The sequence below is a fragment of the Haliaeetus albicilla genome, chromosome 26 (genome assembly GCF_947461875.1).
Source record: "Haliaeetus albicilla chromosome 26, bHalAlb1.1, whole genome shotgun sequence".
In the NCBI taxonomy this organism is placed as follows: domain Eukaryota; kingdom Metazoa; phylum Chordata; class Aves; order Accipitriformes; family Accipitridae; genus Haliaeetus; species Haliaeetus albicilla.
Window position 1 is genome coordinate 18,806,633 of NC_091508.1, and position 22,159 is coordinate 18,828,791.

The following is a 22,159-nucleotide window of genomic DNA, read 5'->3' on the forward strand; positions in this document are numbered from 1 at the left end:
AATGCTTCACTGAGAAACTAAATCCACAAAAAGGCGGCACAAAGGAGCACAGACCTAGAGAAATATTATACAGGTGTTAAGTGTTTTAGTCTTTTGGCTAGCACTTTAAATAGTAGCCATCAACAACATTACAGAGTTCAAAAGACTCCTGATCCAGTCCACAAAATTGGGTTATAACCTGTGGTAACTGGAGCTCTCCTAACCTTACATCCCAGAACCATGCCCCCTCAAATCCTATGTGCAACGCTCTTGCTCAAAGCAGCCAGAGTTAATTTGCAATGGGCCGCACGGCTGAGCAGACAGCAGGGTAGACAGGGGAGTGGTGGTGTCTGTATTTAAGTGAAGCAGGTGAGTAGGGGTATGCCTCCACTGCTGAGGTTTTACACCTACAGGACCCCTTTGAAGAGGTGAGGAGTGTGTTGCTCTATGCCCTGGAAGAAAGCAGCATAGTAAACTTCGGTCATTTTTTAATAACTGAGCTATATCTTGTACTATCTGGTCTGACAGAGACAGGGTATTGTCGTGGTTTAACCCTAGCCAGCAACTAAGCACCACACAGCCGCTCACTCACTCCCCCCCCATCCAGTGGGATGGGGGAGAAAATCAGGAAAAGAAGTAAAACTCCTGGGTTGAGATAAGAACGGTTTAACAGAACAGAAAAGAAGAAACTAATAATGATAATGATAACACTAATAAAATGACAACAGTAGTAATAAAAGGATTGGAATGTACAAATGATGCGCAGGGCAATTGCTCACCACCCGCCGACCGACACCCAGCCAGTCCCCGAGCGGCGAATCCCTGCCCCCCACTTCCCAGTTCCTAAACTAGATGGGACGTCACATGGTATGGAATACACCGTTGGCCAGTTTGGGTCAGGTGCCCTGGCTGGGCATGAGAAGCTGAAAAATCCTTGACTATAGTCTAAACACTACCGAGCAACAACTGAAAACTTCAGTGTTATCAACATTCTTCACATACTGAACTCAAAACATAGCACTGTACCAGCTACTAGGAAGACAGTTAACTACATCCCAGCTGAAACCAGGACAGTATGTATCATCAGGCACAGGAGGCAGATGGGTAAATGCAACTGTTCTGTTCCTTCTATTTCCAGGACAGCATTTGAAAATATCTAGCTCCAAAGTATCCTTGGTAATGAGCTTCTCCTGTCTTCCTCAACACGGAAGTCAGCAGCAAATCCAGGAAAGCCTATTGAAAACACAAGTTACATTGAGCCCAATGCCAAATGCTCAGAAGAGTGTGGGCTTCAAGACTCGCTCAAATTGAACAGAGGTGGGACAAGGAGTGAGGACACATAAAAGTAAACAGAGGCAAGCTCCAAACAAAACACTACGCTTCAGTTGCTCTAAGACAGCTTGCCTGTGTGCTTTCCTCTTCCTTCACTAAGTGAGAAGCAGTTTTCTCCTTCAGAGACCTGCACCTCTCCAGCTCTGCAAGACATCATCTTCTAACTCAGCGAGTCTAACAGCATTCAAGGAAATCCCCCAAAGCAACCTCGCCATTCTGGTCCAGCGATCAGAAAACTGATCTCACCAACACAAAGCATTCTAAGAACAGAATACCGAGCAGAAGATGATAGATACGTACCGGCAAATTCAATTTAATTGCATCAACAGGTTGGTAGAAAGGCCAAGCAAACTGGTGCTTCCACAAGGTCTTTACCACAACATTTTGCATATATTGCAATTGGTTGGTCTTCCGGCCAGGCTTATTAGGATTAGTGACCTCCGGAGGCGGTGGATTCACAGGGCCCTGAGGAGCCTGGATCGCTGATGTGACTGTCGACATTTTCCTGCTCTTGCTCTCACTTGCTGTCACAGCAGCAGCAACTCAGAGATTTTCTTTCTTCCTTTATGCTCCCTGAACGGGACTGACATCCCATTTCCAGGGTCCAATCATACAACCTAGATCAAATGAGAGGAAGAGGACAATGTGTAAATACAGATACTTGAAGTAGGCATGTTAAGACACTTCTGCTGTTGATAGTGTTTGAATTCGGGCTCTTTACCCCATCTGCTTCGGTCCCTTTAACATACTTTGTCTTGATAATGGGCACAGTTCAAGACCCAAGAGACAGTGGAACAGCAATTCCCAAATTCAAAGCCTGCAGACAGCCAGTAAGCTTTACAGGACTAGTTCTTGCTTTAACTGGCTCAGTGAGCATCTTCGTGCAAAGAAAACACATGGGGTAGCATAAGAATACGGTTAGGATGTAATGTGGAGACTCCCATGAATGCACTGATCCATAGCTTGCAGCTCCATGTAAACTTAACTGCATTGTCTCTAGACCCATGTTGGCTGGCACTGAGTCAGCTTACAATTCTCTACAGTGGTGCAATGGTTAGTCTAAAATCCCATAATCAAGAGCGGATGACAGCTGTCAGAGGACCTTGACCCAGAGAAACAAAAGAAGGGGCAGAGGGAGGTACGGTGAACAGTTCAGTTGTGAATGAAATGTATCACCAGAAACATCCTAACTTGAAGTGACCTGCACTTTGAATCTCACAAATGTCTTACTACTGACATATCTGACTGGGCCCTCAGTTTCATGCAGAAGTCTCAAGATACAGGCTCAATATAAATACTAATTAGTATTATACTCATATCCCATGACCTGGCTAAGAGAACACTGTCATGCTCTCTCTTAAAGGCACATATGAAATACAGAAGAATACACAAATTGCTTTATTGTATTCTGTTTTTTCCCCAGCAAACTGCAGAGAAAAAAATGGTCTAGTATCACCGTGTTTTGTATACCATATGGTAAACAGCTTTGCTATGTCATCTTCCATAAACATTTGATATTTCAATTCACATCAGGACTGCAGCTACTCTTCTCATGGCAAGCAGACCACAATCACTTTCTAAAGGCAAATTATTTCAAGTATGTTCAGAAAGCCACACAAATACTCTGACATATGCTTCTTGGCTGTACAGAGAAACATGAGCAGAGACAGAAGCTGCAGTAATACAGGAAGAAGGAAAGAGCAGTAAGATATCCTAGGAAAAAAATAAAAACCTCTTCTTTGATACATCCCTAATCATCTCTACTGAATATCTGGACTAAATATAGAACACCAACTTACCCTTTGAGTTGCTGATTAGATGATGGCAAAAAGTAAACACATACCTAATTTAGGGGAATTTTACAAAAATAGGTGTGTACAAACATAAACATCCCTGCAGCAGAGAGGGATGTTTAAATATTGGTCTTCTCAGGCTTGCCCAGGTAGCGGAGGCATGTGCATTCTGGAGGCCAGCTGCTGCCCCAGCAGCTCTGTACTAGAATGCTCCAGCACCCCCGTGACATTGTGGCACAGGGAACCACACCATAAAGCAGCCGGTGCTCCAGGTGCCACAGCCATCAGGGACACCTGAGTGCTCCGGGTGCCACAGCTGCTGGGTGCACCTTGCCATGGACCAGTTTGGCTTGGCTTACAGGTGTCCCTGGCTCCAGAAACCAGATCTGGTTTATTTTTTGAGAGGTAATTGTATAGTTAATTTTTTATAGTGCTTCTACAGAAAATGAAATTGTTAAAAAACGAGAACAAATCCGTGTGTGAGTACGCGTGCTTATCTGTGCAGGGAACACCTAAGACCAGTTATGACTCTGCCACCATCCATTCACCAGACCCGTTACATTCCAAGGATGTACAAAAAAAACAGAGATAACAGTAGGACTTTCTTGTGCCATGTATATGGCACAAGTATAGATCCAGAATCAGGCCTCTGGTCCCTATTCTTTGATAATTCAAGAGCCCAGCTTAGTAGTTCAAAAAGGACCGTCTCTGTTCTCCAGCCCTCTCATCTGATCGTGCTGCTGCTGGCAGGCAGGGTGATCACCAAGCAGCCAAGAGGGATGCTGGCACCCTCTGGGCAAGGAATTTTAAAACTAGGATGTTACTTGGGATTTCAGATTTGGAAGAAACCGGGGAAGCATTTTCTCCTGATGTTCCATCAACTCAAAGCAGCAGCAGCAATATTGCAACATGCAGTCTTCAGATCAAGGAGGGGAGAAGAGACAAAGAATTAAAAAGAAGAAAAAAAGATAATTAGGAATTTTCACTCAGTCTCCTCCTGGGCAGCTCTCTGCATGGATTTCAGACCCCAAGGCCTCTGAGCAACATCCATCATCCGAGTGTATGCAACACTGACTGCAGGTCCCTGGTGACCACCATTAAAGCATTTTGTTTGCTGTCTTCTTGATTAACAAACTGAACGCAATGCAAGGATTGACGGGAAATAAAATGCCCAAGGAGAGCAATTCCTACTGCTATAGAGCATTTCAGTCACAAGTTTGAAACTATGCAGTGCAACTTAAGTCCTCCCTTTAAATAACCTAAGGTTAAATACAACTATTCTCTTTTCATTTTAATTTCTTGATGTTCTCCTACCTCTCAAACTCCATTTGATAAGGATTTTTTAAAATGAATTTTTATTAAATCCCAGAACTCTAATTCAAAAAACACAGATCTAGCTCCTGCCTCTCCCAAACTCCGTCTCTGACCTTAGCCAAGGTGTTCAATATCTTCACGCCACAGCTCCTCATCTGTGCCATGGAGATAGCGATAGTCCTTTCTGTCTTCATCGGCTCCACCCAGCCAGCCTGCGAACTCTCTGGGACGTGCACTGCCTCTTCACGTGCACATTTTGATTGTCAAACTTAAACAAGGTTTGTACAGTCCACATAAGAGAAACATGTAACAGTCATCAGTGACAGAACTCAGAAAGGATTTTAATTAAGAACATTACCGAAAGTAGGAGAGGCAGAATCACGACAGCCAACTCGGCTAGTCCTCTGACAGCTGATCCTCTTTAACTTACACGCTCCAACTTATTGGTTATTACAACCAAAAGTGGCTACAAACCTCAAACCTCTTAGCAGCACTGTCATTTAAATGCTGGATCCTGCAGCTGAAAGTCAGGAATAGCTACCTGGGCTATCTTAACAGCACTGGAAGTATCCGTTCCTGGCATAAATACAGCTTTAATGTGCATGTGCCTCACTGCACCCTTTTAACCCTTGGTCCATCAGCTTCCTCATCATTTGCTGGGGAAGCTGCTTTGATATCAGATTATTCCTTAATTTTTAAAACTAAAAATTTGTTTCTACATCCATTCCTTTACTTATAAAGCTTCAAAATAATGTTCTTTTTAAGAATGTAAAAAACAGGATTATGAGGAATCTGGAAGCTGAGGGTGCAAATGCTTTGGAAATGTCCAGAAGTGTATGACGTTGAATTCAGAGAGGCTGTGGCCCTGCCTGAGAAATCTACTAGTTGTCAGACCTCATTTATCAAATGAGGAAAGTGAGAGGCATGACCATCTGACATCCCAACTTACCATACAAGTCATCCAACATGACACTTAGGTAGACTCACACACAAAAAACAAGCAAGCTTACACAAATTGTCCCATAACTACAAGCGGAATCAAAATACACAGCTCTAGTCTAAGCACTTCAGCATCTACTGAAATTGTATTAGTATCGATAATTATTTAAACTATTAGGGAGCCCAGCTGTGAACCAGGACATCACTGTACAAGGTACCACACAAGCCTGCAACGAAGAAAGCCAAAACCAGCCTTGGCACAGACATCATGTGCATCTTCTAGTGAAGGCGTAAGACTGGACTTCCTTCAGCCTTGGAGTACTAACTTCTTAAATTTAAATTTTTAAATTACTATTTATCCTGTTCCTCAGACCTGTAATGTTCAAGTAACAGAAGTTGTTCTTGATTTTCTGGCTGCAAGTGTACAGTTTTGATATTACAAATTTAAAGTACACCCTTTTGCCGTCATACATGAAGAGTGTACACTGCCTCCCACTTTGTGCATTTCTCCTCGTTCTTACTCATCCCAGTCTGAGGTGATAACTAAAAGCAAAACCCAAACCCTCAAATATATCTTGCTTCTCTGGAGTTTAAGTCTGTCCTTTTGTGCTAAGTTGCAACCACAGTGTGGCATCCAGCAAAGCTATGGGGTTTGGCACATCCCTCAGCCAAACCAGTCATCAAAAAAACTCAGCTAGGTTGGAAGGATTTATTTTTTTTTAACTTTTCTTTCATGCAGTTGCTTGCATGGGTCAGTCAGTGGAGAGACAGTTGGCATGGAGAAAACATGTTAATAATTCCCTGTACTAGTAGAATAACATTTTATTCGGCTGATGCAGCCCACAGACTGTCTGCAGCGGTGGAGACTATTTTAAAAGAAGCTATAAAGCCCCATGAAATATGCACTGTGCCAGTAAGCCTGCTGCTTCAGCTAACGGTTCTGCCACTTCCTTTGGCAGTGCTGAGCATTTAACGGATGGCTCACTCCCTTGCTGCTGTTCGTGCAGTACAGGATGGTATTTGTTTTGATTGCAAAATTAGAAGGTAGCAAGCTTTACGTTAGCATGTGAGCCCAACAACTCTTTTTTTTCTCTTGGTATAGTATTGCTGCATGGTTACTTGGACACTGATCAAAAACTGGCGCAATTCCAGCCCAGCCAGAAACAGCAACATAAATCTTCCCATCAGGGAAAATTATCAAGTTTAAGAGATGTTCCTTGACCTCATCTTTATCTCCACATTATTATTTACATTACAGTAGCACACGGAGGCTGTGCAGAGATCAAGGTCCCTCAGCACTTAGCACTCTGCAGACACAGAGTAAGACCCTGTTCCTAACTTGAGGAGCTGGTGCTCACAACTCATGCTTCACACTGTGGTGAAGTGATCTGCCGGGGGCCACCCAGCGAGCCTACAGCAGAGCCGAGGGCAGAGCCCTGAACCCCGGCCAGTGCCTGGCCCCAGTTTTGTTAGCCAGCCCATCAGAGAAAGAGCACCTCTGAAGGAGTGCTGCTCACACAGGCGTGAAAGGCAGCGACTGAGCCTTTTTGAAGGTAGGATGGAGCCAGCAGCCAGAATCGCACTGAGACAGCAGGGCAGCTGGAGCAGGCGTCCTCACGCTGCTGCTCCAAGCCTTAGTCCCCCACATAGGCTCCTTGCAGCCACCAAAGCAGATGCTCAGTCCCTTTTTCCCCCGACAGCAGCAATAGCTGGAAGCTTGGTCAGATTTGCTACCATATGCTACTCCCCACCTCAGAGAAGCAGCAGGCCCATGATCACCTTGCCCAGACTGTCTTATAACTGCAGGAGAGGTTTAGTGCACTACTACTACACCTCAACACAACCTTAAAGTCAGGTAAGATTATTAATTGAGGGTTGTACCCACCATTTCATTCTATGGCTGTAGAAAGTAAGGGCTACACCACCACTCCTTCAGGTTCCTCAGAAGAAAACAAAGCTGGTGGATACCCTCCTTTTCCTCCTACTCTGCCTTCCTTTCCCTTCACAGCCCCATATCGGAATTGAACTTCAGGCAGCTTTCACTACCTACTAACTCCATGTCAGCAGGGATGTTCTCTTCAAACTCAAGGGATCTGTGATTTGAGACAAAGACTTGAGGACAGATGAGTTGCTCTATCAGCCAATGCTGCCTTGGCAGACACACGCACGCTATACACAATATGCCACCCCCTCAAGACTTGGGGATGAAGCAGTTGCACTTGGCTTCACTGCAGGAAATGGGAATTTGGCTTGTGAGTGCCCCTATGGCACACTGCAGCTTTGCACTCTGAAAGTCCATTCAGCTGTCCTTGTCTCCCAAATCTTTAATTCCACATAGCAGAGATTTGCTTTTCATGCATATTATTTTGAGCACAGCCCCAATAACATCCTGAGACTGGAAGATGCAACTGTGTCCTTAACTTACCTCTGCATGAGGGAGGGAAAAAGATCACAGAAGATTAAGTCGGTTCCTTGACTTTTGACTTGTTTAATTTAATGCCCATCAGATTATGCAGATGGATTTCCCACCCTTGGTCTCTCCTTGGCTATTATAAAAGCAGGTGTTTCCTCAGTAAGGTGCCTGTGGGCTCCTAACCAGTAGATAAGAATCAGCCAGAAGTAACTGGTAATTTCAAGGGCCTTCAGTTCTGGTTCATACTCAGTGCTCCTTGCAAATCATGCTGCTTTAAGATGCCTCATATCATGCCTTCAAACTCAGGGGTACCCAAAAGTCACTTTATCTTGGCTATAAAAGCACTGGGGACTTTTATAAACACTATTCTAGGCATCTCAAATAAAATTATGGTCTTTCTGATAATCACAGGCTAGAGTATTTCTCTCCACCAAGTTGCTAACACCACAGGAAGCACCTTCTGATCAAGTCTGAGCAAGAATTTAGATGCATGTCACATACCTCCTGCAACACACAAATCATATGGGGCTCAACTGCTAAAAGCTGTAGTTTCAAGTGCAGGGAGTGATGTTTCACACTATAACAAGTTCATTCTCATAGCTTTGAACTTCCTTTTGAGAACAGTTTAAGTAACCAGCCTCAGTAATGGATTAGGTATGGCTGATCTTGTTTTGGATTGTGGAGGACAGAATGACCTCTGGACATTTCTTCCAGCCCTACTTTTTATGGTCCTCTGAAAACAAGGAGGCAAATTTTAACTCAGACATACGTTGGTTTTGTGCAAGCTCTTGAGTTACACACAGTTTTGTTAACAAAGTTTGCTGGTTTTGGCTGGGGTAGAGTTAATTTTCTTCATAGTAGCTAGTACGGGCTATGTTTTGGATTTGTGCTGAAAACAGTGTTGGCAATACAGGGATGTTTTCGTTATTGCTGAGCAGTGCTCACACAGAGTCAAGGCCTTTTCTGCTTCTCACCCCACCCACCAGCGAGCAGGCTGGGGGGGCACAAGAAGGTGGCAGAGGACACAGCTGGGACAGCCGACCCCAACTGACCCAAGGGATATTCCATATCATATGACATCATGCTCAGCATATAAAGCTGGGGGAAGAAGAAGGAAGGGGGGTACATTCTGAGTGATGGCGTTTGTCTTCCCAAGTCACTGTTACATGTGATGCAGCCCTGCTTTCCTGGGGATGGCTGAACACCTGCCTGCCGATGGGAAGCGGTGAACGGATTCCTTTTTTTGCTTTGCTTGTGTGCACAGCTTTTGCTTTACCTATTAAACTGTCTTTATCTCAACCCACGAGTTTTCTCACTTTCACTCTTCTGATTCTCTCCCCCATCCCACCGGGGGGACTGTGGCTGTGTGGGGCTTAGTGGCCAGCTGGGGTTAAACTATGACACAAGGCTACAGGAAGAAGGAAAAGTGTGAGTGGTAATCCAACTCTCTGTTGGATTCCTGACTGGAGGAGTTCAGTCAGCTTTCAGACCTGACTCTCCAGTAAGGATTGGACTGAGATTTCAGAAATAAATTGAACTGCACTTGCAAAAAATCTTCCAGAAAGTACTTCAGCAAATTAACTGCGTGACCTATAATGAAAATGTTAACAAACACTTAGTTGTAGCAGTGGAAATAAGCATCTACAAACAGGTTTCAGAGTACGGAAAGCAGCTGGTGGCTGGCATATCAACACTGGGAAGGCAGAGTCAAATCAACAGGATGGGAATGGGTAACTGCTTCACAGGAAAATGCTAGTGGTTGTGCCTCTCACAAAGACATACACCAATTACATCTTTATGGCAATGGAAAAAAAAAGTGTTGGGCTGTTTCAGCCTTCATTTTCATAACAGAGATTTGGCACAGAAAGTAAAGTGTTCGGGATAATCACATGCCTGGGCAGAGTCTGCTCGTGCCATTTCTTCCTAGAGCAGAAAGGTGGAGATGCAATGAAATTACCTTGCATGACCCACAGGATTGAACCCACACCACCTCATAATCAGAGGAAGAGCCAGAGAGAAGCCAGACAGCAGGCAGTCAAGGTTTACAGAGGAAGAAGAGAAGGTGAATCTGCTTCAGAGCATATGCTCTCTCTTATCTAGTGCACTGCAACACATTGAATGCTTATTTGGCAATTTCTAGCACTTGTAGGGGTTACTGCAGTCCCACAAAAGCCCATGTGCAGCAGAAGCCCTGCAGCCTTGGACATTAGGCAAAAAGGAAGCACTGGGAAGGTGCTGGCACATGGCCACATACCATACAAGCTCCCAACATGTCAGGAGCAGGATGGGGGGGCGGGGGACCTAGGGGAGGCAGGAACGTGGCTGAAGGCGCATTGGAAGTATGGTATAAACCACAACACAGACAGCAACTCAGTCCTCCTCTGTGATTCAGTAACCACTTCAAGCCCCATCCTGCAAAGTGCTAAGCAACCTTCCCCTCTCGGTAAGTTGCACAGTTTCTGTGGCTCAGTGCCTCTCCACAGAAGGTTTTGCAGACTTATCACCTACAAGATACAACTAATTGGTCAATCAAGATAAACCTCTTTCTAAGGAAGGTTTAGGCAAAGACAGAAACAAACTCAAGCTCTCTGCACTTTTTGGCCCCTCTACCTGGGTCAAACCCTCCTCTAGCTGTCTATTAGGGAAGAGATAAAATGACAAGGGGGGTTAAGTGCTAGGTATCTGGGGCTGGAGAGTCTATTCAGACTTATCAAATTTGTGGGTACTCCCATTGTTGCAGTTACAATAGCTATGATAGCTGATCTAGTCAATGCTAGCCAGCCCTGAAGATACATCCTCTCACTGCAGTATTGCTGCAGAATGTGATCCCAGCTAGAGAATTCCCATTGTACAAGCATAAGGTGTGCAAGAGCATGGAGATCTTGTTCTCTTTCATCATGTTTCCTAAACCACCACAAAAATAAATTGCAGGCTAGTCAAGAAAAGGAATCTCCATGTTTACAAGAAAGTTGGGCAGGGGGGAAAAGGTTTGATGATCCTAAATTCAAACCTTGCTGATGGGCATAGCAAAAGACTCTACAGACTTGGGTACAACTTCTTCAGACTGGCCAATTCCACAAATTCAGAACTGGCACAAATGCTGTCTGCTGGATGCCGCCTTTGTTATTCCACCTCTCAATGTTTCTGGTATCATTATCACTTGAACTTCACAGATGGACAGAATCTACTGTTCCACCTCAACTCACCCTTGCTTGTGCATTCAAATCCATACTTCAAGACCAATCAGAGCTACAAATCCATTTGCTCACTTGGGTTTGAACTGCAGTCACCCTTTATTAGCAATCCTTCAAGTCAGTATCCCAACTGCTCTGTAAGTGGGAGACTGAAACTTTGTGACAGCCTGATGTTCTAACAGGCTCAGTGGCAGGGGATCTTTGGATTTCTGCTTGTCCAGCTATCAGGCAATGCTGCCACAGCACACAAGGAGCATAGAAGGAAAATGTCACTTGCTGAGAGCTGCTAAGAAGAAACCATGCATCTAAAAGTCCAGGAGCAACAGGTCCGCCCCAGACACACCACCAAAGTGACAAGCAAGCAGGCTGAAGCTGTTGATCATTTTAGTACTGGATGATGATGCTGAACAGTCTTAACCCAACACTCATTGGCTTCAGCAGAAGTCAGCCTAGGGTCCCTTTTACTTACTTTCCTTCAGGAAGCAAAATTAGTGGAAAAAAACAGATACAAATACTACTGAGCAGATAAACTGGAAGACGAAACAGGCAGCTAACCTACACCCTCTGGGAGAAAGCAAAACATAGAGAAAGTCAGGAAAAGAAAGGAAGAATGAATATAGTGAGGACATAGAAGTTAAAGTTTCCCATTTCATGCAATTTGAAAATGTGATTGACTTCAGGCTGCTGTTAAACGCTGCATCATACAGATCCACTTTACTTTTCTGAACTACAGACTACAGCAGGGGGAGAGAAGCCCTTGTGTGGTTCATCCAGGCTTGGTCACCTTTATTGTTGCCATGCAGCAACACACAGAAAGGACCACCACACACCAGACACTGTATGAAGACAATACACATTGCAGGAGACTCCAGCCTCTGCTTGTGACCAGACATTGCAAGTGGGATGGGGAGATGGAATAGAAGCTGGAGACTGACTGATTGCTAGGGCAACGAATTGACAGGTTAAACACCTCAACTTAACCATGTTTCATCAGGATGTGCCTAGACACCAACTGCACTACGACCAAGAGGCTCCACTGCCCTGACCAAGCACAATGCAGTGTGCACAGAGTCTCTGCCCTATGAGTGAGCAGCCTAGACAGGCCAGGGAAGAGGCACAAATTGGCAAGATATAATGGTCTTAAAAAGGAAAACTAAAAATAAACAAATCACAGTGCAGGTCAGTACCACAACCCACCTCCTTCAAGGCTCTGTCTCCTAATTCCCCTCTGTTCATCTATTACATTACAGCCTACCTTCTCCAAAGCATGACTTACCCAACACATGATACTACTGCTGATTCATCCTGTGACTCCAGAAATCAACTTTGCCAATTTCAGGTCAGCAAACCATATTTCAGTTAAATTATTTTCAAACAAACAAACAAGCAAAACCAACCAAACAAAAAAACAACCAAAAAAAGCCATACTCTGGCACTGAGCCGAGTTTCAGATGAGACGTGCATAACAGAAGCATTTAGGTACACCCATTAAAGCATAACGTGGCAACACCCGCACAGGCTTCAGAACTCCTAATGGGATTATTGTACATCTACACCCTCGCAGCATTCTCTTTTTCTGCTTTTTAAAGGATATGATCTGCAAAGTTAAACATTTCTGTTCTGAAAAAGAGTCTGCCCTTCCCCTTTTTAATCAGCATATGGTGCTCTGTTGTATGTTTACAGTGTAAGAAAAAAACCTCAAACTTACTCAGTTTGATTCAGCATATAGTGAATAAATTACACAACAGGTTTTGTCATGATTGTTTCTTCTTCTGCAGTTTGATTTCCAAAAAGAGAGATTATTGGCCACAAAGCATTTTGAAGAAAAGGCAAAAAACAAAAACAAAAAACCAAGAGCTCGAATACTTCCCTGCTGGGCAGAGCATCTCCAAGCTTCTGCTATACCTGCAAAGAATTACAAAAAAACCAGCTACAAAACAGGATGCTGACACTTCAGCTCAGTTCTTGACACCCCATGCTGTAGGCTTCTCAGTTTCCCACTTGTAAAATGGGGATATATTTCCACTAGCATCTACAATTAAAGTCATTAGTCTTTTCCCATGCATATATACATTAATTCCTTCTCACTGTTATGGTTATACTAAGTTTTAAGGAAAAAAAGCAAACACACAGAGGAACCTATATTTACAAGGTGTTCAAATACCATAACTTAGGTTTCTGGAAACACTTAACTGTTCTTTACTAAGTACAATGCTAATTGTCATTTGAAGGAAGTGCAAAGCTAAAACTGCCATCTGCTTTATCCCTTTCCCCATACTGCAGAGCTCTCTAAACACGTTTCTAAAAGATAAACCACAACACTCAAGAGGTCCTTCATGACACCTGTTAGGGAGGGGGGTTTAGATACAGCCGAATTCCAATTCCAACTGAATCTAAGAGGCTACATGTAACAGGAAGATTACCTCCTCTTAAGGAAACTAAGTACAAAAAGTATTCTGAGCAAAGTATAAAATACAGAGCCCTTGCAAATAGCATTCAATTCCTATGTATTACCTATTTAAAGGATCATTTTCTGCTCTGTGTACCTAATAACCTATGCTGCAATTCTCCTTTACATCACCAGTACTGCATGGCCATATATCAGCATTATTAATATAAGTTACAAGTGCTACAGATGTTATCCTTACCAGAAGCTCCATGCAAACATCAACAGAGAAGACAGACTTCTAATAAACACACACAGATCTGTACGTTAGTTAGAAGCATTTCACAGTAAGCAGCAGAACCATCAAAGTGATTCATTAGAGAAAATACCTTCCTTCATCAACAGACCTCCCTTGCGCACTTGTGCTCCAACACTTTCTCCTACTCAATTTTAAAATTTATTTTTATACATTAAAATGATTAAAGTTACTATTTTGAAAAAGAACAGATTTGGTTTAGGACAAAAAGCATTACAAGTGTCGTAAGAACGAATGTGCTGCTACTGGTTTAAATCATGCTCTGAGTTTACAGCTACAGCACTGCAACTTTCCCATGCAAAGTCTACCTAAATCAATATATGACAATCAAGTCAGTTTAAGGGGATGAACAATGAAATGAAAGTGATTGAATTACCATGACATAAATATACTACTTGTTAGCTGAGCCACAGTAACGTTATACTTGGTAATGGGGCAGAGTAAGTACACCCACCCACCCACCAAGTCAATTATTGCAGCTTAGCTGACAGAGAAGCAGTAACTTATGCTGCATTAGCCCTCCCATTTATGACCACCACTCATCCCCTATGCATGTTCCCCTAAACAGGGTGCACCGACTTAAATTTGTTTGGGAACAGATGAAGTTAAGTGCCTTGTCTTTGAACAAGCATGTTGTCCCAGAATAACTCAATGTGTTATCTTAAAGCAAACATAACCAAACAAGTGCAAAAGTCTGTACATGGTCTACTATTTCAGATGAAAAGTGCCTTGCTGATTTTGCTAAGGTTGGGTAGATCCATAAATTTGCTCAGCTATGCAAGGAAGTTGCAGGTCAGCTAAGGTGTGAATAAACTGTGATAGCTAAGCTGCTGTCACTCCCTGAGAGCATCAGCACAGTTTCCACTGCCTGAGTTTATGCATCTGATTTGAACACCCAAACAGTCTGTGAGAAAGGGAAAAATTTGGATCTTAGAGTCTATTACCCCTCCCTACACAGGGAACAGAGGCTGCTAATTTGGGGGAAGAGGGGAAGGTGCTCCCTACTGCCTAACACACCCAAGGGAGGAAGGTGGTCTGCCTCTGCATACCCAGAGGAACACTGCTCTGTCCACTGACTGCTCGGGACAGACAGACAGGCTCCTAACAGGAGGAGCTAAGCTTCCCCATGCACAGCTCCTGCTGTGAGCACCCACGGCTTAGCTTCCTGCACAGTGAGAACAGACAAGCCCTCAACCTCTCTTAAAGCTCCTGCATATGGATGAAGTTCAAGTCAAAGGAAGTACGACTGCAACAGCATGGACACAAGTATCCCAATTTATTCCCATGTGGCTTATTCCTGTCCAGGAAAGGAACACACTTTCAGCACACCAGCCGATGCATAGTACACACACTCAAGACAAGTGTTTACTCCAGCAGAAACTTGGGGAAGCATACCCTCTTCCATGTGGCACCTTGAAGAGCTGCACTTTAACACTATTTCACAGATCCTAAACAGAACTGTAGCACCAACACAAAAGTTGCAAAATGGCAATGCTTTCCATTAAGGAACAGCATTCTCCATTATACCCACACACAATTCTTGCACATACAGTACAGAACACACACATGTGCTCAGCGTATCAGTTTCACTACAGCCCACGGTACAGACAGTTCCTAAACCAGCCTTGGTAAGGAAAAAGGCTGCTATGTCCTACATCCGCTCCCAGAAAAATAACACAGTACTGCAAACTCCGCACTTGCTTATAGCCAAACCTATTGACCAGTGCAGGTTTAGGAAACAGATTTCTCTCAGCATGGCCATATCGGTGGGTTGCAAGAAAGTGAGATCCCCAACCAGGCTCCCTCCGTAATGTTACACAAGTTGAGCAGTTGAAAAGACAGAGTTACACAAGGAGAAACATGCCTTTCCTTCAGTACAGGTTGGGTTTGGTTACGACAGGCAAGTCAGTCACACGAAGTGCATCTCTGCTGGTATACCTATGTCAGTGCATGAAGTCCTCTGCAAGGATATCAGTACGGCTGTATCCGTAAAGTGCTCCAGGTGTAAAGTTCAAGAGTGCAACAGCTCTCAAGGCCAGGAAGGAAAATTGCAATCCTTTCCTGTCTCTACCTCTCTCTTTTTAAAGGAGAGAGAGGATCAAACAGGATCATTCCCAAAGCAGACTGATGTCAATCAGAACTGAGTCTGAATCTCAAAGTTTGAAGCTAAATGGAATCAGTTTGGCCAGGGCATTTTGTTCCACATTGGTCCCCCATGCACAGAAATTTCACCTCAGATTGTCTTTGCCACACCTGTTGCACTGCTGGTGGAGAGGAGAACGTTGAGCCCTGGTCCCAGCAACAGAGACAAATCTTCTCCTCTGTCCAGGTTATCCATATTGCTGAAATACTTCCAGGCATGATGGTGTCCTCTTATCAGACTCAAGCCGGAAAGAGACTGAGGCCTGGAAAGACGCTAAAGGAATCCAAAATAGAGGCGAGTGTTTCTTCAGCTGGTATCTTAACAGGAAGAATGGGAGAAGGAATAAGGACTAGTAGAAAAAGCAGCACATTATGATGAATTTCCACACTGCTCTCCAGAAGAATTTAAATCCTTCCAATTGTGGCTTTAGCAACAAGTGGGTTAAAGAGTTACTGTGCCCCAAAGAAAGTTGTTCACCTCCAACAAGCACTAATGATTGACAAAAACACACTAATGTCACAGTAAAATACTGTGGAATGAAAAGCTCGAGATGCACACATCCTTCCAAAATGTCCTGACAGCTCACTGAGCAGCATAGCAAACAATGGCTCCCTCCTAATTCCCAGAACTCTATTGCTTACAACGGTGTTCTAGGCTATTACTGGAGAATAATGTGGCAATTTAAAAAGAAAAAAAAAAAACAACAAAACAAAACCAACACACACAAAACAAAACATACAGTTCATGGTAATGATTGGGAAACCCACTGCGGATTAATGAATTTTGCAAATTAGCAAAGCAGGAGCAACCAGGATTAAAGAGAAACAATCAACAACACTGAGATGCAAAACACTCTTTGTTCATTTATTTAGCAAAGTGTCGTTCTGTGTGCGCTGAAAGCACCTGATAGCTTACCAAAGTAGACAGAGAGTAATATATTTTGTAAAAGTAATTAAGCCTTTGAAACATGAGACCTCACTACATCACTCAGCTGCTGCTGAGGAGAGGGATTTGACTCCCGAGTTGTTTGTGCTGTCAACGAGAGCGATCAGGCTCCCAGATTACGCCAGGGAGAAGGAGCGAGATTCTAGGAGTGTAGCAAGGCTTGGCTGTAAACCCACAACCCGCTGCACAAGTGCTCCCCCTCCCCCCAAAAGTTAAGAGGTAAATACTGAACAGCATCTTTCAGAACTTGTACCAATTAAAAGGTGTGTCTGTAAAAACTATGGGAAGCCCCAGCCTTCACCAAGGCAAACTGCTTTATCTGTTTGCGCTGCCTTCAGCTCACTGAGGCTCATGGGGGAAGAGACTCAGGTCAGGCAGGCTGGATCCCCAGCCTGCAGACATGGTTTGTGGATACCAAGAACCTCCATTAGACTCCCCACCATCTTAGGAGATGACTGAAGGATAAAGTTTTAAACACACAGTTCTTAACTCAGGAAAGAAGCATTTTTCAATACTATTAAGAACTGTGATTTAAGTCATTGTACCCAGTGCAGTTACAACAGTGCAAAGAAACAACCAGCTACGAAGGCTACTGAAATACTTCCATTTGCAGACACTGACTAACAAACCCAGCCACCTTTACAGACTGATAGTGAAAGAACACTGCTGCCTAGCATGCTTACTGAGATGGAACATCAGCCTTCTTCAATACGCTTTTCTTCCAAATATTTTTTAAATTACAAGAAGTAAAGTTTCTGAAAGCACCTCAGTGCTTAAATGACATAGTTTTATTTCCACAAGCGACAGAGCCTAGTTTTTATTTGAAGATAACGGAACTAACACTCCAAAGTCAGTTTTGAGAACAAACCTCAGACACTTTACATTGCACATGCATTCTTTCTTAATTTAAACTCTGCATGCATAGGTCACTAAAACTAAAAAGCCTTTCATTGGAATAGCTACTGTCTCAGCTCTGAGCACTATACAGGCAGTGAGTATAGAAGACAATATTGCAATCAAGCTTATGCTGAACATTGAATAAGACTGTTACCCTCTGCCCAACCCTTTTATTAAGCATTGTCTCAAAGCACTAAATACATGCATGAGTGAGTATTTTTAACCAGTGTGGACTAAAGAGAAAGAAATAAACAATCTTAGCATTTTTCTTTCCGAAAAGGAAGGCTTTGAGGTCAGGAGTTACTCTGTTGCAGCAGGAGCCTCCCAGCGTATTATTAAAAACTCCCCAAACTTCGGTGCTAACAAAACAAGACACACTCTGCTAGTGCTGTGATCTGCAGATTAGGAGGCAGGACTTCGCATTTACAGTACACTCAAGCGGTTGGGTAGTTGTAAGCAATACAGATCAGGTTTTTTCGCTTGTAAAGCAACCAGACTGCTTTGGGGATTTCTTGTTTTATTGATGCATATTTATTCTGCACTTCTCACCCATATACTGCAGCACATATGGTAGTCACCAAGTCCTCTCTAATACCTTATCACTGTGTGAATTAAAGACAAGAGTTTCAGCTTTAAACCTAAATTTCCAGTTTAATTTAGAGACACCCCCTCATCACACTCACATATACTGAACACATTAAAAATACTAACAAGCGTATTAAAAAAAATGCTTCTCTATTCCCAGCAAGGAACAGCAGGTGTGCTTTGCTAATTGTGTTACCCCCAACCTACTATTTACTAGTGTCAGGGAACTTAAGATGTTAAAAAAAAAAAAAAAATTAAAAAAAAGCATAAATGTTTGAAGTATTAGTGAAGCCATCGTATTTGCTTATCCAAAAAAGTTTATTTTAGTAACTTTTGATTCCTGAAGACATCAACAGAAAGGTATATCCACACCACAGAATTGTCACAGAACATTCAGCGTGAACCTTACAGAATGCATGCTCCACGTTGTCAAAAGTCATTTCTGTAGGAAACACATTCCCTATTAACACCCTGCAAGACTGAACCACGTAGCTTAAAGACGTGCACAGATCTGCGACCTGAACACTACAGCTTTGTTTGAAAGTGAAACCAAGCAGGCTACAAATAATGGTCTATCCCCAGGGAGGTGCAAAAACCAAACAAGTAGTATAAACGGAGGAAAAGTACGGCTGGGTTTTGAAGTTCTACATTTTATTATCGGTAGCATTATTTATAGCGTGACACTTCTATATATAAATCTGTGAGCTGCGTTTCTTTTTACACCTATAAATCATATCAAGTTTAGGCAACGAACCCTCGGTTTCCGTTTATTTACAAAAGTTCGGTAAACACCAGATATTTACACGAGCGAAGAAGCCGTATATATACACATATACACAAACGGACGCATGCGGACACGGACAACACACGAAACGCGCACTTTTCAGCGCATCATATGCAGCCTGCTCAGACCTTTTTCCAGCTCACAAGCCAGCGACCCGGGCGGCGGCGGGGGCAGAGGGAAATGGCCGGGAAGAGCCCGGCGCTCGCCCCGGGCGAGGGGCCGCCGCCGAGCCCCGCTCCGCGCCCCGAGCCCCGCTCCGCGCCCCGAGCGCGGCCGCTCGCCGCCGGAGCCAGGGAGCCGCGCATCGCCGGGAGCGGGGGCTTGCTGCTGCCTAGCACACACCCCCCCACCCCGCTCTTCTTTTTTTTTTTCTTTTTTTGCCCTCCCCCCCCCTTTTTTCTTTCTTTTTTTTTAATTTTTAAGGGCGCCTGCAGCCCTCCTTTTCCTCGCCCCTAATTTTCCCCTTCAAAAGATGGCGGGCAGAGAGAGCGAGCGAGGGAAAGCGAGCGAGAGAGGGGAAAGAAGAAGAAAAACAAAACCAAAAAAAAAAAAAAAGGAAAGAAAGAAAACCCCTCCTGCGTGGGGGAGCGGGGCTCGGCGGGGCCGGGGCTGCGCCCGTCCGGGGCGTCTTCGGGCGCTCGGCGAGAAGGGGAGGGGGGAGCAGAAGATGGAGAAGAAGCGGCAGAAGAAGAAGAAGAAGAAAAGGGTGGGCAGGAGCGGCGGGGCCGGGAGGAAATCAATGGCCAGGCTGCAGCCAGCCCCGCCGCGCTTTGTTGCATTGTCGCGGCGCACAAAGGCTGCGGGGCGGCGGGGAGCGACGCGGGGCTCTCGCAAGAAGAAGGAGCAGAAGAAGAGAGGAGGGAAAAAAAAAAAAAAAGAAAAAAAATCAGCATTGGCCTTTCCCAAGTGGGTTTTGCTTTCCTCCCCCTTCTTCCCCGGCCCCCCCTCCCTCCAGAATCCATGGCCCAGTGCTAGCAACGCACACCCAAGCATCTAACAAATAAAGGGAAAGATTAAATAGATTACTTTGCCCCGGCAGCTCCAGCAACGTTTGCCTTATAGTCCCTCCAGTTGCTCTTCTTTTTATCCTCGGCAAGGCAGTATAATAGATGCGCTACAGCGCCCAAGAGCTCATGCGCCGGGGCGCAAGGCCATGTGGGGACGGTAGTCCCGGGCCGGGCCAGGGGAGAGGCGGCCGCTGGCCCCCGGACTACAAGTCCCAGAAGCCGGCAGGGTTCCCCCCCCCCCCCCGGGCTCCCCGCTCCCTCCCCGGACCGGCGGGCAGGGGAGAGAAACGGCAGGGGTGATGCCCCGGTCAGCGGGCGGCGGGGGTGGGTAAAGACGCTCCCCCCGGTGGGGAAAAAGCCTCGCTTGGTTTCGGGGGGGGGGACAGCGATAGAAACCCGCCGGGAGGTGGTGGTTGGCGGGTCCCCCCCGAGCAGATATTGCCGGGGAAGATCCTGGCTTCCCCCCTCTGCCCGCTGTCGCGCCTCTCGGGCTCTAGAGGTACAACAAGAGCCCTTAAAAGTGCAACTGGGGAGGTGCGGGTCCCCCTGAGCTCCGCGGCTGAAACCCACGCAGGGTCACGCGTGCTGCAGGAGACCGAGTTTTAAATCACAACTGCGGGAGCTGGCTTGCTCTCCCCCCCTCTTTTTTTTTTAAATCGCGGTTTGCATTGGGTAATGCGCTCTCACATTTATTACGCAACAACTAATACGAGCTGCAATAAAAATAGAACGCCGCCAATGCAAGCTGTAGTAGTAAGTGGCAAAAAAAAAAAAATCCATCAAGAAAACCCACAACCTAATGTAGTTTGCACTGGTTACTGCATTTCATAATATCGTCAACTGCCAAAACCAACAAAAATTAATCTATAGAATATGAATTTTACAAACACACCCACCATAAGAGCATCAACAAACATGAGCACTGTCACAAACACTTCCAAATGCCTATACCCTGAAGCAAATGTACAAATGCAAACAGGAGTTAAAACAACAAAAAAAGATTGTTACAACTCCAAATATGATTCAATTGCTGCAGCACAAAAAGAAAAAAAAAAATTAGAACTGTTGGAAAATAAATGAGTCCAGAGGAAACATTTGAGCACCAACATAAAATGAGAACTAGTTACAGGATTTCTCTGTGGACACATATGCCAGCAGAGGCTGCCACCCTGCCTGTTATAGGCAGCCACGCGGTGATGCCAATTAATAAGTCAGTTTATTGTAACTATAAGGTGAAGGCAGTTTTACTGGAAGACCTTATTTCCAGAAGATTAGCTTTTGAAAAATGTGACCAATGGGACCAAAATTTCTCAGGAGGTACAATATAATCAGAAAGATTGGGTTTTGTACAGGCAAGAGGACAGATGCTTGGGAAAATTCCACCTAGCCAGGCTTGTGCCTGCCTCAGGATGAAACCAAAGTTGTGCATAAGCCCTAGTCAAACCCAAGATAAAGTGCTTCTTTGCACTCAACTTCAAGGCTTGTGCGAAGTCAGGAACTAGAAACTCACTCACAGCCGTACCGCTCTTGGACATACTTACTTTGTAAGGCAGCATTTGAAGTTGCATCTGCATCCACAGCCAAAACCCACACTTAGTCAGTGCGTGACTTGGGCTTCCTTCCTGCAACTCAACCTTTTTGACTTTACCATCAGGTACCCGAAAGCCACTCTCCACACCCAGAGCACATGGTCTCTGCAGGAACACGGAGCATGCAAGCAGTAAGAAAAAGGTACATTCTGGGTATTCTTAAGGGGAAGAGCCACAGTTCGCAAGCTGGTGTTCACTAAACCTGCCCCGCGTCTGGTTGTCATATGTTCCACATTGCCGGACTGTGCGAGGAAATCCCTTTGAAACACCACCTGAGCTCTGCCCTGCCTACAAATGTCCGGGATACCAGATATCGGGGGTGTAGAGGATTGGATTTTGAGCACTGGGCACTTTTTACCATCATTCCGCTGTATTCCCATTTTCAAGACAATTCTAAAAGAGTACATGTGTCAAAGCATTTGACAGCTGAAGAGTACCAGGTCAGTTCTTTTGAACGCACTGTCCAGCTCCAGTACATGCCAGATCCACATGGATAAGCAGGGTATAAATTTATGAATGCCATAACATACACAGATACCAAAT

At 44.6% G+C, this 22,159-nt stretch overlaps 1 protein-coding gene across 3 annotated transcripts in view; it reads right to left on the reverse strand.

The window, feature by feature from the left end:
• The window catches only part of BRD3 (bromodomain containing 3), a 50,121-nt gene that overhangs the window by 23,397 nt on the left and 4,565 nt on the right, over positions 1 to 22,159 (reverse strand). For 2 of the 3 annotated variants that reach the window (XM_069771004.1, XM_069771001.1), the window contains exons 1-2: positions 20,047 to 20,187; positions 1,612 to 1,928 (exon numbers count right to left, since the gene is read on the reverse strand). In XM_069771004.1, coding sequence (XP_069627105.1) covers positions 1,612 to 1,812 — 201 coding nt within the window. In that variant the 5' untranslated portion in view covers positions 1,813 to 1,928; positions 20,047 to 20,187. Of the gene's footprint in view, positions 1 to 1,611; positions 1,929 to 20,046; positions 20,188 to 22,159 lie in introns of those variants that run through there. The other variant, XM_069771003.1, reaches the window with a different exon arrangement.